This window comes from Protopterus annectens, chromosome 10.part0 (assembly GCF_019279795.1).
Source record: "Protopterus annectens isolate FY-2018-M chromosome 10.part0, PAN1.0, whole genome shotgun sequence".
In the NCBI taxonomy this organism is placed as follows: Eukaryota; Metazoa; Chordata; order Ceratodontiformes; family Protopteridae; genus Protopterus; species Protopterus annectens.
This window is the reverse complement of record NC_056744.1, coordinates 907,697,379-907,714,335: the sequence shown is the minus strand read 5'-3', so window position 1 is coordinate 907,714,335 and position 16,957 is coordinate 907,697,379. Positions and strand designations below refer to the sequence as shown.

The 16,957-nt window shown below is 40.0% G+C and overlaps 1 protein-coding gene across 2 annotated transcripts in view; it reads left to right on the top strand.

The window, feature by feature from the left end:
* ALG14 (ALG14 UDP-N-acetylglucosaminyltransferase subunit) overlaps nucleotides 1-16,957 on the top strand; it is a 1,195,903-nt gene that overhangs the window by 143,540 nt on the left and 1,035,406 nt on the right. For both annotated transcript variants that reach the window (XM_044085698.1, XM_044085699.1), the window contains exon 2: nucleotides 16,008-16,159. In XM_044085698.1, coding sequence (XP_043941633.1) covers nucleotides 16,008-16,159 — 152 coding nt within the window. The remainder of the gene's footprint in view (nucleotides 1-16,007; nucleotides 16,160-16,957) is intronic.

Genomic DNA, 16,957 nt, shown 5'->3' with positions numbered 1-16,957 from the left:
TATCTTGTGTATTTTTTCAAAAACTTGACCAGAGCCTCTGATGAGGGCAGCTGTGTGCACACAGCATACCTCGATTTGGTAAAGGCTTTTGACACAATCCCACACTCGGGCATTACCGATTAATTTAGCAAATTGAATGTAAACCCCTCTGTTGTAAGATGGGTTGCTAACTGACTCACAAACCAGACACACATTATCAAAGTGGGCGACTGCACATCAACCAGCAGACCTGTTACCAGCAGAATGCCACAGGGGTCAGTGCCGGGCCCCCTACTATTTGATATACACTTCTCTGACCTTCAGTTCAAAACTAAGGGGTTGTGGCTGACCAAGTTTGCAGATGACTGCAAACAAGATGCAATTATTGAATCCCTATGCTAGTGTACTCCAGGAGGGTCTTACACAGACCAGTGACTGGTGTCTTAGTCACGTTCTCAAACTGAATGCATAGAAATGCATCATCATTCCCTTTGGCACAAACAGTGGCCCTTCACACTATCAAATCAACAACAATACCCTAAGTACCCATGAAGTGGTATGGGACTTGGGTTCACAAGTTGACCATGACCTTAACTTCGACCACCATGTGTCTACTGTAGTAAGGAAGGTTTTCTATGTAGTACACTTGATTATTAAAGGCAGGTTTCTAACAAAATATCATTTGAATATCGAGATGCTTGTGTAAAGAAATATACATGTATGTTACTGTTGTAACTGATTTAAATGTATATTTTTAACAGAGGATACTAGAAGGGAAGGGGTTAAGCTCAGCTAACCTTAAGAAAAATAACCTGAAATGAAGTAACTCTGTTTAGGCCATAAATATTTTATGTCACAGGTCTGAATGCAGCCAGAGAAAGTGTCTGTCAAAAGCCTTTCTGCATGAAGGGTGGAAGTGCTGGAATTGTTTTATAGCTTCCAGATGCTGTATCAAGCCTTAGCAAAGTTCTATGTGTGTGTCATGGCTCAGTTGCTAGTGAGGGGGTAGAGTGGGAAACAGAGTCAGGTGACCAGATGTGATGTCATTCTGTAGCCAGCACTGAAATTCTATTTGAATACTAGTGGGAGATTAATAGATGCACTCTGTCTTGGACCTGACAACAAAGACACTCTTCCACTTCATCTTGCCTTGCTTTAGTAAGTAACTAGGGAACAACAGTTCTTCAGTTGGTTAGAAAATGTAGTGGGATTAGCTGAAAGTAGTTTTCTATATCTGTCTGAGTCTTTTATATTTCTTGTGAATTGAAATTCTGGTGTTTATTCTAAACAGATATTCGGCATTTTTATGTTTTCTATTTCTGTTTTTTTTATTTATTATTAAATATTTCTATACCTTTCATTGTGGCTGATGTTTTAGAAAATATTTAACATTTGAGAGTAATTGCACTTATTTAGTGGCACTGTGGCTCCATGTTCCTTTACGTCTTGCTGCTTGATCAAACATTACCATCTGTATAAGTATTCATTTTACTGAGAGCAGTTTGGTACCCTGGTAAGAGGCTCAGAGTAGCTAGCTTTGAGTGTTCTGGTGGCAGTTTATCTATATTATAGTCTGGGTGGAGATGACGAAGCAGGTAAGCTGTGCCAGCCTTTCCTGGGGTGTGTGTGTGTGTGTGTGTGTGTGTGTGTGTGTGTGTGTGTGTGTGTGTGTGTGTGTGTGTGTGTGTGTGTGTCAGCTACTTTGAACAGGGACACTGAGAGCATTGATTTCACACACTGGGTGGTCGGGGACTTGGCTTGCAACACCTGGCTAAGGACTCAACTCTATAGCTTTGGCAGTGGGGAGTCTTATTTGAGGCTTGGAGAGAAAGCCCAGCCCCAGGACTGGAATGTGCATTCCCTATGTGCTGTACTTGGTGGAGAGAGCTGCATATGTAAATACTGTGTTTTTTTTTCTCTGTGAACTTTCCCCACTGGTGTCAGTGGTGAGGATTGGGGTTCCTTGATGTATGGTCCAGAGGAGGGACGTCACACTTATCATGATGGACCATCCAAAAAATACCGATGATATTCATGTATCTCCTGTAAAATAACCAACAGTTAGTAAACTTAGAATCTAGAATATATTTCTTTTCCCACATTTCCATAACAATATTGGCAAAAATGGGGGCACAAGATGAACATATAGCTACTCCTTCTTTCTATCTGTCTAAAAATCATGCCATGAAAATAAATATAATTATTTGTCGGAACCATGTCCTTAAAGTTCACTATAAGTGTAATTTCTTTCCCACTGAAGTCACTGTTTTCAGTAAGAAACTCAAAACAACCACTCTAGCCCCTGTTGATGTGATATTACTGAAAATAAGTCTTTGACATCTATTGTCAAAAATAAAAGACATTCACTGTATAAGTTTTCATTATAAAAAATTTCCAAGAGTCATTGACTAAGTATTCAAGCCCTTGAATGATCCTTTTGAGTTTATAATCAATAAGCTTAGCCAGGGGGAATGTTTTGCAGGCCTTAGCATCAACTATAGGTCTTACAGGTGGGTCCAGTGGGTCCTCATGGACCTTCGGTATAAAAATGGAGAATTATGTCACATTTGTAAACATAGTGATTCTATCGTTAGGCAATTTAATCATAATTGAAAAGCCCTAAGCAGTTTAGCTAGTAAAGATAGAATCATTATTTATGAGGCTGATAATAGAGAGGTTCTTGGGCTGTTAGCAATAGAAAACTATGAGACTGAGGTGATGAGACAACTTAATAATGTTACTACATATGTGCAGATATATTTAGACCCTATGATGGGCTTTAAACAAATAAATCAACTCTTTAGAAAGACTTGATCAATAAGGGAATTGTTATTGATAGTTTGAATAGTCACCTGAGTGTTGACAATCCTAGAATTCAGAATTTTTATACCCTTCCCAAGATGCATATAACTATGGATGTTCTTCATCCCACATTGCTGCAGTCCTAACACTTGGGTAGTCCGCTGTCCCAGTCGGCCCGAATACCAAAGTATATGGCTGACGTCGGTCAAGGCGCATTAGTCTGACGTCAGGGTACAAATGCGCATGACCGACGTCATATCCTCAGTCTTTTTTGCCGCATGGTCCGATGCAGAAGCAGTATTGCGAGTGCAGGTTGGCGTTCTGAAGTCGGAGTTTCAGACCGAATCAAAGTTGGCTAAGTACCCTGTTGGGGAATATTTTGTTTTTTTCTTGCCTCAGTATTTAACCGAATGTCAGAAAAAGTGAATAACTGTATTTCTTGTGGGAAACGGATACCTCATAGGGATTACCATACCTTGTGTATACCTTGCTTAGGGCCTGAGCACGACGTTGTTGGATGTCGCTCTTGTGCTAGATTTAACAAACGCACTATAAAGAGAAGATTAGACTGTGCCAGGTTAGTTTTTGGGAAGCGTTGTAATTATAAAATGCCGTCGGATGCTCCGACGCCCGCTTCGTCTAAAAAGCGCAAGGACAAAGCAGCAAAGCCTAGGTTGGAAGAACCGTCTGTCCCGGACGTCGGTTCTTTAGAAGGCTCGGTGGAGCCGGAGGTTCTGCCAGAAGTTTCTTTGGGGTCTCAGGGAGAGACTTTACTGTTACAGGATGTGTCCTCTCAGGAGGTAGGCCAGACTGAAGGGGCTTCTCAGGTGGCTGTTCTCCCCTCCCTTCCTAAGGTGGTTAGGCCCTCCCCTTCTGTTTCCAAGGCTTCTTTGAGAGGCAGACCAGGTTTAACTTCAGTGGGTGTCTCTCCTAGTTCTTCAGGATCTTTGCCTAAGAAACATATGCTTAAAATGGCAGAAGATTTGATTACTATGATTAGAGGTTCTATGCCCCCTCCTGATAAAAGGCCTAGGGTGGAACCTGAGCTAGAGAGTTTTGAGCAGTGTTCGGAGGCTTCTGAGTCTTCGGCTGAAGACTTACAGGAGTATCCTCCTTATTCTGATTCTGATGTAGATGATTCTACTCCTTCGGCTTCTCCTCCTGAGGATTTTTCTTTTTCAGAGACTCTTCATTCCATGAGGGAGCATTTTAAATGGGAAGGTCAAGATTTCTCTGATTCCAGGAAGAGGCTTAGGGAATTTTTGTTTTTACCCCAGCATAGGCCTTTAGCTATACCTCCTGTTTTGGATGTGGTGGAGGATGTTTTTGCAGAGGCTTCCATGAACCCTGATTCTTTGCCTCCTGCCCCAGTTAAACCGGATAGGTATTATAGGGTGCCTGAAGCTCATAAGTATCTTTTTAAGAGTCCTAGGGCAGACCCAGAAACTGTTTCTCAGGGGCCTAAAGGTGTTAAGGCTTCTGTTGTTAAAAATCCTGTCCCTCCTGATAGAGGCAAGGGCTTTGGATAGATGGGGAAAAAAGGTGTATACTTCTTCCACTTTAGCCATGAGGGCTTTGAATTGCCAGTTCCACATGTTAAAATACCAAAATTATCTCCTTTCACAATTGAAGTCTAAGGTGGATGCTCTGACGGAAGGTATTGAGTGTAAAGAGTTGCAGGATTTAGTTCATGTGTCTGAACAGGTGGGTAAGCATTCCTTGCAATGTGGTTTTGATGCTGTACAGGCCTCTTCGAGGGTGCCTGCCACTGGTTCTGTTCTTCGCAGGCACGCCTGGCTGAGGGATCAGAATTTAGCTGAGCATGTTAAGACAAGGATTTTTGATGCTCCGTTACAGTCTGATGTGTTGTTTGGTTCGCCTGTGGAAGCAGTATTAAAGAAAATGGAGGACAAGGCTAAGTCTATGCAGACTGTTAAGGATTTTTTGCAGGTTCAGCCTCCGAAGTTTAGTAGAAATTGGCCTACTAAGGGATGGACATATCCTTCTTATGATTCCCAGTCTAGGGGTAGGTCTAGACGTGGTAGGGGTAGAGCTCAAGGTTCTTTTCGGCCTAGAACAGGGAGTTCACATGCTCAGTCTTCTGGTGAGGGCAGGGGTCAGCCCTTTCGTAAACAGACCCAATGACCTGCCTTTTCAGCTGCCAGAGCTTTCTCGTCTGGCAGCACCTTTGGGAGGAAGGCTGGCACTTTTCAAAGAAAATTGGAGTTTAATTACCCAAGACAGATGGGTATTGGATATCATTCACCACGGTTACAGGTTTTATTTCCATACCTTGCCTCCTTTCAAAGGCATGCCAGACATTCCTCCTCTACAAAGAAAAGAGGCTCACAAGCAAATTTCTCTGTTACTCCAAATAGGGGCTATTCAGCCGGTTCCTGTGCCAGAAAGGGGCCTAGGATTTTATTCTCGCCTGTTCCTAGTACCAAAAAAGGGGAACACGTGGAGACCAATTTTGGATTTATCTATCCTCAACACTTATCTGGACATTCCCAAGTTCAAAATGTTGACGTTACAACAGCTTTTACCTCTGCTGGGCAAAGATCACTGGATGGTAACTTTAGATCTCAAGGAGGCTTACCTTCATGTGCCTATCAGACTAAGTTGCAGGAAGTATCTGCGTTTTCGAGCTGGAAATTTCCATTATCAGTTCTCTGCATTGCCCTTTGGCTTATCTACTGCGCCCAGAGTATTCACAAAAGTTCTGGCTCCAGTGATAGCTTACTTCAGGCTAAAAGGAGTACAAATCTATCCTTACTTGGACGACTGCCTGATTCTGGCTCAAGAAAAGGAAGACCTTTTACAGCATTTGGAATATGTGATAGCAGTGCTAAGATGCCTGGGGTATTCTGTGAACGAAATAAAGTCCAGTCTAGTACCCTCTCAAGACATGTGCTTTCTGGGTGTGAGACTGAATACAGCAACCCAGATGGCCTTTTTAACCCCGGACAAACAAAAGAATCTTTCCCTTTACTTCCATCAACTATCTCTTCAGTCCGGCTGACTGCAAGGACAGTCCTTCAAGCCTTAGGGTTCATGGCATCTTGTATTCTGGTGCTTCCCAATGCCAAACTGCATATGAGGAAGCTGCAGTGGTATCTCAAAATGTATGGACACAGCACTGCCAGGATTTGGACACTGTCATTCAAATAATACCTTGCATTCAAAAGGAATTTTTGTGGTGGGCTCAGGAATGTCACCTAAACAAGGGACTCTCTGTGACCCGCCAGAGGCGAGTCAGATTCTAACGACAGATGCCTCAGACATAGCTTGGGAGCTCATCTGAATGGAAAGTGGATACAAGACAAGTGGCCTGCCAGACTACAGCATCTACATATCAACATGAAGGAGATGTTAGCAGTCCAGTTTGCATTAATGGCTTTCAAGGAGTTACTTCTTTCAGGGCAGGTGTTGATTCTAACAGACAACACAACTGTCATGTGGTACATCAACAAACAAGGGGGAACACATTCTTATCCTCTATGCAGGCAAGCAATGATTTTGTGGGAGACTGCGCTCAGCTTGCAACTAACTCTTCAGGCAAGGTTTCTGCCGGGAGCACAGAACTCCTTAGCAGATGTGTTAAGCAGGCAAATCATGGATCCCCACGAGTGGAAACTGGATCTTCATGTATTTCGGAAATTGACAGTGTCATGGGGAACTCCAGACATAGATCTGTTCGCTTCTCCTCTAAACCACCAGCTGCCACAGTTTTGCACGAAAAGGTTTCATCACACAGCTTGGAGAGTGGATGCTCTTTCTTTCAGTTGGAAAAATCTTCATGTGTATGCCTTTCCACCTCTGCCTCTCCTCCCAAAGGTACTTCTAAAGGTCAGACAAGACAAGCCAAGGATGATTTTAATAGCTCCAGATTGGTCTCGGCAACACTGGTACCCATTACTGAGGAGACTGGTAAGGAAGCCTCCATGGCCTTTACCTTTGATTCCACACCTATTGTCTCAGGGGGACGGTCATCTACTCAATGTCAAGCTTCACTCTCTTCATCTAACAGCCTGGCATATTCTGTTTTGAACCACAGCAGGTCTCAACTTCCTCAACAAGTTTTGAATGTGATTATGGAAGCCAGAAGACCTAGTACAAGGAAAGTGTACGCAGAAAAATGGAAGAGATTTTTATTTTGGAGTGCAGCAAAGGATTTGGAGGTTTCTGAGCCTAATTTGAGTGTGGCTCTTCAATATCTTACTGAGTTATTGGACAAAGGTTTGTCTTTCTCTTCCATTAAGATTCATGCTGCAGCAATTTCAGCTCACTATGATTGTGACCCACCATTGTTTTCTCATCCTTTGTTCAAGCAATTTCTTAGAGGGGCAAAGAATATAAGACCCCCACGTAAGAGCTCCTACTCCTGCTTGGGATCTCAATTTTGTGTTGGAGAAACTTACTCTACAACCTATTGAGCCTGCGGCTACTGCTGAATTGAAATACTTGTCATGGAAGACTGCTTTTTTGTTGGCCATTACTTCTGCAAGAAGGGTTTCTGAATTGCAGGCCCTTATGGCGGTTGAGCCTTTTTGATTTTCCATAAGGATAGGGTATCATTACGTACTAATCCTTCCTTTATGCCTAAGGTGGTTTCTAGTGTGGCTTTAAACCAAACTATTCATTTGCCTACTTTTTATGCAGATCCCCAAAATAAGGGGGAAAAGATTTTGCACACCTTAGATGTACACAGGCAGTTGCGCTATTATTTAAGCAGGACTAAGGATTTTAGGCAGTCTCAGCAGTTGTTTGTTTCTTTTGCTTTGAGTTCTCAGGGCAAGCCAGTGTCTAAACAAACTATTTCTAAGTGGATTGGGTTTTGCATTGCATTTTGTTATTCCCATCATGGCAAGGAGATTCCAGCTGGGATTAGGCCTCATTCCACTAGGGCTACTGCCACTTCAACAGCATTTCTAAGGGGGGTAGCAACTAAGGATATTTTGGAGGCAGCTACTTGGAGTTCAGTGCATACTTTCTCTAAGCATTACCACCTTCCTCTCTACTCTAAATCTAGGGCTGGTTTTGCCACGGCTATTTTGCAGGGCATGTTGACAGCTCCTGCTTCTTTATGATTTGCCAGCCTCCCTTACCTCTGCTTTGGGATTCTACCCAAGTGTTAGGACTGCAGCAATGTGGGATGAAGAACATAGTACAGTTTTGTACCTACCATAAATGTAGATGTTCAAGATCCACATTGCTGCAGTCCAATTTACCCTCCCTCCTTCCCCTCTGTGTTTAGGGGTGGTTGTGTGGGTGGGGTTGTACTTTTGTAAATTTGTATATACTGTACATATATTTGGTACAGGAGTGTTTGGTGTTTTTTGGTTTTGGCCTTATCTTTTTAGGGTCTTCTGACATCGGGGGCAAGAAAAGACTGAGGATATGACGTCGGTCATGCGCATTTGTACCCTGACGTCCTGACGTCAGACTAATGCGCCTTGACCGACGTCAGCCATATACTTTGGTATTCGGGCCGACTGGGACAGCGGACTACCCAAGTGTTAGGACTGCAGCAATGTGGATCTTCGAACATCTACATTTATGGTAGGTACAAAACTGTACTTTAACCCACTTGGTCGCCTAATACTTTTTGGCATATAATATGTTATGGAACCCTTGTCCCAATTTTAAAACATAAATTAAAGCCACTGTGGGAAGAGGTTCCATCCCACCAGAGTCACTACAGAATGTTTGCCCTAAATTGAGGATAGCTGAGTCCAGGTATATTGTATATTTGGACCTGTAGACCTTTATACCAATATCTTGTATACCAATATACTCCATAAAGGAGGTATTGAAGCTGTTTTTTAACTTGTATACTGAGCCCATAAACAGTTTAGTTTAAATGTACTTGAGGTGGTCTTGAACATGAATGCTTTTTATTGCAACAATGTATCTTGTATCTAGTTAAAAGAAACTGCTATGGGGATAATTTTGCCTCCAGTTATGCCACAATCTCTTTATGGGTTACCTAGAACATCTATTGGTATATACATCATTTTATTATAGTATATGATAAAAATCTTTGCATGTGGAGAAGATTCCCCAACAAATTTTCAGTCGTGTGGTCTGGCAATGGTCTGGAGTTTAAAACGTGACATATCTAAATGCAGTTAGATGGAATATCATGTTTACTACCACATTTAGTCAAGATATTTTCAATTTTTTGGATGTATATATATAACAAAGTTGATTGATGGCTTGGTTAGTACTAAGTTATTTAGGAAGCCTTTTAGTAATAATTCATTACATGCATTCAACAACGTACCCAAAGCACAGTATATTTGCATTCAATGAATGTGTTGTACAGAGGATAGTTATAGATGGGAGGTGGCTATTCTACATCAGAGATTCTAGGAGAGAAGAATGTACCCTTATTCACCAGCCAGGTCATTACAATCGGAGGATAAGCTGCTCCTCCAGCAAATCAAACAGTCCAGGAGACTGTTTACATTCCACATATGTATCTAAGTTACGGAATTTACTACCGATCACTTTGCCAAGTAAACAAAAGGACCACTTTCAAACTCCAGCTAATACAGCGCAGTAGAAAACTGTGGCTATGCCCCTGTATGTCTCCTGACTAATCCCTTACACCAAACTACCTCCTCTGTTCCTCTATCTCCATGCTACTCTTTCCTACTTTATTGATACCTTGTACCTCTCTAACTCTAGTTCTCTCAGCCACTTTTTCCTCTTTCTTCTTAGTAGAACTACAGTCAGTAAGTAATTTCCTTTATTCCCTTATTGCTTCTATAAATACTTCTGCCTTTTTTTACCCATTCCCTATGTTATACCACCTTTCTCTCTTAAATATCTTACCTTTCTCATTATAACATTCTCACAAACAGTATCTTCTCATGGTATCAGTTCTATAATTTGCCTTTCACCATCATATGTTTAGCATTTTAATATAATCCAAAGTTTAACAAAATTGTATCTCCATGCATGCTATTTAGGCTTTTATTGATATCTTAAGCTGTCATCATTCTGTTATATATTGCCCTATTTTATTTCCTTCTTTAACACTGAATCTTGTTATTGAATTTATCTCATATGTAACTGTAAATAATTGTAATATAGAACACCCTTTCCCCCGGGTCTCTGCTGAAAAGGAATTAAAAAAAAAAAAAAAAAAAAAAAAAAAGCCCAGCCAGAATTTCCCAGCAAACAAATGTTAATAAACTAATACATAAATATGTTATTTTAGACCAGGCAAAATGTGAAGTTGAACATCTGTCTAGAAATGTTTTGCTGCAGTATATGCAGAAATGTTACCATTTATAGTGTTTTTCAGAACTTTTCTGTTTTCCAGAACTTTTGGTACATTCTAAGAAATTATTTGTATCATCAGTATTTATCTGATAGGTTTCAGTTCACATTTTGGAAGTGTAACAGTATAGCAATAACCCACGCCTGGGTAATGCTAAATTTACCCACTGTTGGGGTGTTTTGGCCCCGAGGGCAAAGCCCGAGGGACCAAACAAAGCCAACCGTGGGTAAATTTAGCATTACCCACACCCAGAAGTGGGTTATTGCTATTATACCATGACATTATTTAAGAAAAGAAACTATTACTTTTCTTAAATAATGGCATAGTATAATGCCTGTTTACTGCCCTTCCGCAGATGTCTGGCATCCGCGTAGTTCTGATGTACTGCGCCTGCGCAGTACATCAGAGTTGGCAAAAGCAACGGAGAAAGCAAGATCTCCGTTGCTTTTATGTCTCGCTATGTTAAATGAGTTTAACATAGCGAGACAGTTTTAAAATAAGCAACGGACATCTCCGCTGCTTATTTTAAACTGTCTCGCATGTTAAACTCAATTAACATAGCGAGACTAAAAGCAACGGAGATCTTGCTTTCTCCGTTTTTAACATTGCTATGTTAAATGGGTTTAACATAGCGAGACAGTTTAAAATAAGCAACGGAGATCTCCGTTGCTTATTTTAAAGCTGTCTCGCTATGTTAAACCCATTTAACATAGCGAGACAGTGTTTAAAAAAAACGAGTTATACTAATGGAAAAAAGTCCGGGCGACCGGACCTTTTTCCATTAGTATAACTCGATTTACAACGGGCACGCTGGCCAATCAGCGTGCACGTTTTGGGGGGATCATGGTATAATATACAATAAACTTTGAACTGGCATAAGCAACCTCTACGCACCAGAAGATAATTTATTTTTGGTATGGTTCCTAAGGGATCTTACTCCTGTGGTAGATGTTCCCATTGTATTAGGTTTTGTAGCACCAATCATTTTTGTTCTGTGACTGCTAGCAGAATGTTAACAATTAGACATCTTATTACTTGTGATACTAGTTGGATGATAAACATGATCTTGTTTTCCTGCAGCACTTTTTGTGTTGGACATAGTTCTAGACCCTTTAAACAAATTATTTCATTGCATGTTAGTGACATTAATTGTGAAAGGGATAGAACTCCTTTGGTTAGATATTAATTAAAATATTCCAGTGCTGTAGTCACTTTTATTGTTATTGGTAAGATTGATACTAAGAATTAATTAATTTGAATTAAATGAGGGTATGGTTCATTTCATTAAAGGTAGCCTTGGCCAAAAGAAAAATGGTACAAATGACTGAAAGTACATTTGAATGAAAAAGCTATTTCATTAAAAACGTGTACATATGTACCACAAAAAGATTTTTTTACGTGGAGGTAAGTCCCCCTTAACTATGTCTTCCAACTCCACAGTTGCACTTCAGTGGAAAAAAAGAAAAGAAAAAAATAACACCCACACAATGAATCATTCGTGGTGCACAAACACAAATGTTTACAAATGTGGGATAGAACATGACAATGGGCATTACCAGTCCAGACAGAATCTAAGTTATACCTCTCACATCTCCCATCATCAACAATACCACTAGAAACATCAATTGTATACTTACAATTTTCAACAAAATGGCTTTTCAGTCGGATGTACTTTCAGTCATTTTTTTGTACCATTTGTGGTTCAGTCAAAGCTACCTTCAAAATGATACAGAGTCGAGGGTAGGTATTGGCTCTTTGGACAATTCATACAGAAGTGACACTGATGATGCCTTTTGATGAAACCGTTTTTTTGTTTGGAAGGAGCCTCTGACTTGTAGATTGTTTGTTTCATGTTGTTAAAGCTGATTTCATGCTCTTTGCTGTTGGGAGCGCTGTTGTATTATTATTATTATTATTATTATTATTATTATTATTATTATTATTAGTGTTATTTGTTTTGAACTGTATATGTATGTGTAACAACAACTCTTTTTGCCTTGTTTTTATGTGAAAATGTGGTACAGCAAGGTTTAGGAACTTGCCCTTTCCCCATTGTTGTGCAATCTTGGCCTAGGTATACATAATTAGAAGGGTTGTTTGAGGTGCATAAGGCTTGTCCCCCTGCAAAAAATGTTTTTTGTCATTCATTCTGTTTAGATTTAACTTCAATAGATCGCTGTTTTTATATTCATTCTTTGTATTGTTTGATATTTAATGATGTATAATATATATATATATATATATATATATATATATATATATATATATGTGTGTGTGTGTGTGTGTGTGTGTGTGTGTGTATCGCTTGGATCTGCACTGTATGTATTTGTTTGCCTCAGTGCTGGGGGCTTGGCTGAAATGGGTAATTGGACCAGCCCACCTACATTGTTAACAAAAAGAAATAAATAAAATTGACTGTATCCCAGTTTAAATTTTTAGTTGTGCAATCCATAATATTGTCTGTTTGGAATAAATTAATCTTGTTTTTTTTTTCTTTGTATTGAAGTAATATATTACTTTAGTGTGTGGATAATACAGACTTTACCCATACCTGATATGATTTATTCACAAGGGCAAATCGTGAGTGACCAGGCAAAATATAGGTGTGTGTAGTCCTGCATCATCTACATCTTACTCTGAAATACAGATTATTGTAGTTACTGAATTGCTTTGTGTGAGAAATGCAGCGTTTATTGTGAGAAATGCAGGATTTATATTGGGTGTATTGATTTCACTTTATGCTCTGGAATATCAGTTGGGTCTTATTATGTAAACTAGAATACGTCACAGTCATTGCCTCATTCTGATGAGTTTTTCTCCTGTATATCCCCCCCACACACACACACACACACACACACACACACACACACACACACACAGACTCCATGAATCTTTTCCCTTGTACCCATGCATTTGCCATATTACATTATAATCTTATCCTAAGCTTCTCTGGGACCTTTTGCTTCCTACATTTTAAACTATTTCCTTATGCTCCAATATTTCAATGACTGTCGACATTGTCAAACTTTCTCCATGGCTACCTTCTGATCTTTCAGTAGTTCTATCTTTACCTACTACACCATGCTAGAATTTATACATTTTAAGTGTTGTTACAATACTATCTTTGATTAGTGAAAAGTTACAATTTTCTTGGTTCTCTTCTTATTTCCAGCTTCTGTTACTAGTCTGTTTTTCCAGATTTATATTATAAGCAATCAGACTGATTTTTATAATGGGCATGATTATCCCTGGGCATGTTTACAGTAAGTCTGTAACCTGTATCTACCTATCTACCTGTTTCTGTACTACTGTTATATCATACTATGACGCAGCACATTGTTACAGGTATAGTGTGCATTATTTAATGCATTTATACTTTATTCTGAATATTATCTCCTGAAATCATTGCAGAAAATGGGTATTTGCTGAAAGTCTGTTAAGCAAAACAATCAAATAAAACAATCAAATAAATAAGTGCTGAGTGCAGTCCTCTGCTGTGCAAAGCAGTATTACACATGAATCCTAGGCATGATTTTTATTAGAAAGAGTTGTTTGTCAAGATTGAAATAAGTTTAAAAAATAATCTTCAGTATACAACTGTCTTCATTTTCATATATTTGGTAATGGGAGAGGATAGCATAGTGGGGCAGTGGTTAGCTTTGCTGCCTCACAGGTCTTGAAGGTGCTTTTTGTGTGGCATTTGTACTTCCTTCCTGTGCCCACTTGAGGTTTTGTTAGGTGCTTGATATCTTTACACATGGCAAACACCTGCCATTAGGCGAAGTAGCAGTTCTTTGAGCTGACCATAGTTGTGTGTAGTGTGGGATTCTGTGAATGTGCTTGTCCTGCAGTGGATGGGTATCCCCACAAGGACTTGTTTCTGCTTTGTACCCACTACTTACTGAGATTGGCTGCAGCTTTTGCAGATCCTGAATAGGATAATGTATGCACTGGAGAATGAATGAACGAGTATGGAGGAGTATCACAACTCTCACAGATAATTTTGGTGATGGTTTTCAAGAAATGTCAACTTAGAATTACGCGACTTTACAAAATGTCACTTGTATTAACGTAAGTATGCCAGAAGATACAGTGGAGTATTGGTAGTAGTGTTATGAATACTTAAGAGTATAATAATGAGGTCATTGTCTTTTATCCCCACAGTGCACATTTGCTGTTCTGTTGTTAGTACTTTGGACGGTCTTTTAGCTGTTATGAAAAAGCATACCCAGTTATGTCAGAAATCTGCACAATAGAAAAGCTTGAGTTGTAGGAGATGGTCTCATCAAAGTTTAATATTTTAGCATTATAAAGCACTACTGGATTTTTATAGGTTCATAGGAGGATTCCTAGACATATTATATCCTTGCTCCCTTATTGACCAAGTTGTATGGTATATACTTGCAGCGTGAGTCTATGTTCAGCACCGACTGCTCTTATCCAGTATGTGACACCCCGGGGGTAAATTTACGGTCCCCCATCCAGTTGTCTAAGTTGCGCTTAAATAGGGTCATTGAGGAACTCTGTTTTACGTGAATTGGGAATTTGTTCCAGAGGAGTGGCAATTGCTGGAAGACATACCTGTCTCTTCAGAATGTCCTGTTAATGTCACAGGCTAGTTTAAAATCTCTAGAGCGAGTGAATTTTGTCCCATTTGACTTGTGGATGTGCAGCATTTCCATCAGAGAAGGGTCCAAGACTGCTCTGTAGGCCAGGCACAAGATGTCGGTCAGCAGCCCATAAGCTACAGAGTACAGTGACAGGGCCTTCATTCTGTCCAGGTAGGTCATGTGTTGAAGGCCCTGAATTTTCTTGGTGAGAAACCTCTGAGGTATATCCAGTTGCTGCAGGTGTCTGGTGAGGTACATACAGAAGGGAACGTTGTACTCTATTAGTGGTCTGATGAGCGATGAGTACAGGGGAGTTACAACATCCTTATCTCTGGATGCAATAACCTTACTTATGAGATGTGCAACATAGAAGGCCTTCCTTACCACTGTGGATACATGATGATTGAAGTTAAGGTTGCTATCAACCTGTGTTCCCAAATCTCTCACCATAGGGTTTGAGGTAAGGGGGGTACTGTTAATATTGTAATTTGCAGGGACTTTCCCTTTGCTGAAAGGGACGATAATGCATTTTTCTGTTTATTTTAAATCCAAGGCTTTGGCACCAAACATTTGTCTGTGTAAGCCCTTTTTGTAGTATGTCAGCATTGTTGGTGGACTCAATGATTGCACTGTTTGCAGTCGTCGGTGAACTTGGTAAACCACAGGCCTTCTGTTTTTGGCCTGGACTTCTGAGAAATAGATTCCAAACAGTAGGGGGCCCAGTGCAGATCATTGTGGTACACCACTAGTGACTGGTCTGCAAGTAAAGACAGAATCCTCATCTTTGACTGTATGCGTTCTGTCGGTGAGCCAGTTGGCTACCCATCTAGTGACATAAGGGTTAATTCCCAGATGGGTGAGTTTCTCAATGATGCCTGAGTGGAGGATTGTGTCAAAAGCCTTGGCTAAGTCAAGATAGGCTGTATGTACTGTTTTGCCTTCATCCATGGCTTTGGTAACATTCTCGAAGAAGTCCACCAGGTTTAATAAGCATGATCTACCCTTAAAGCAAAATTGCATCTGGTCAAGAGTTTGAAGGTCATCTGTGTCTTTGTTGATGAGGTCCATGATGATTCTCATATCAATTCCATCTGTATTGCTTTTGCTGGTTGTGGATTGCCTGTGTTGCTGTAATTTAATCATCTTGGATCAGTTTTCTTATTTGTCTTATAAAGCACAGTAAAATGTGCTGTGATTGATGGATTTAATATTGCAATAATTAAAACGCATTTCTAATAGACATACCTATGAAAATAAATGAAATTCTTTTAAGTTTATTTTTCTTTACAAATCTGTTTAGTTTGAACAGTATAACTTTCTTTCAGGTGGGCACACTACTGAACTCCTGAGATTATTGGGTAGTTTGTCCAGTTCCTATACTCCTCGATACTATGTTATAGCTGATACAGACAAGATGAGTGAAGATAAAATTACCACATTTGAATCCACCAAAGGCAAAAAGACGTCCGAGGCACAGGTAAGAAATGACCGAAATATGAATGTTGTTAATACAGCAGTGGGACAGAACGTCTTGCAGTCTTACCAAAGTCTTGACACAGAAAATCGTATTTCTTTAGTGCTTTAAATGTGCTATTCTCCATCAAGTTTGGATTAAGTGCAGTCTCTGTACTAAACATGATTGACTGTAGTCCCAAAAACTTGTATATGGTGTCTTAGAAGTGGATCCTGATAACTAACAAAGCCAAATCTTTGCTTAGTGATGAATAACTTTTGCTGCCACACCCAAGATCAATATGCAGTGCTTGCCAAAGGAAGGATTGACATTCTAACAAAATAAAAGCACATTAAATATACTAGTCAACCGCCATTTAAAAAATTGCTTAAAATGTGCTCCTTGAATCAGCAATCTAATCTATAGAAGAGGTACTATTGTGTGGCTTCTCATGATGACTTGTAAGTTAAAACACTTCAGGATGCATCGGAAAAAGTTGTAGACTTACGCTGGATTTGTAATGCTTGATGTTAAGTTGTCTAGCTCGCCTTCATTCTTGCTGGTTGGGTTCGGAGCTGATCCTCGGCTCTGACTAGGCCATCTTCAAAAACTCGAGAGCTGCTTACTGGCTCGAGGCCCCCCTATATCCCATGATGCCTGGCGCTAGATACCCAAATCTCATTTGCCGCTTCTGCTGCGAGGTTGTTCTACTGACTCAGGTCGTATAAAACTTATTATTATTGTATTTTTCTTGTCAGAACTGCTAGTTTTTAGTGTAGAATTAGTCATTGGATTAGACTGTTGTATTGTAGTTAGTTTTCT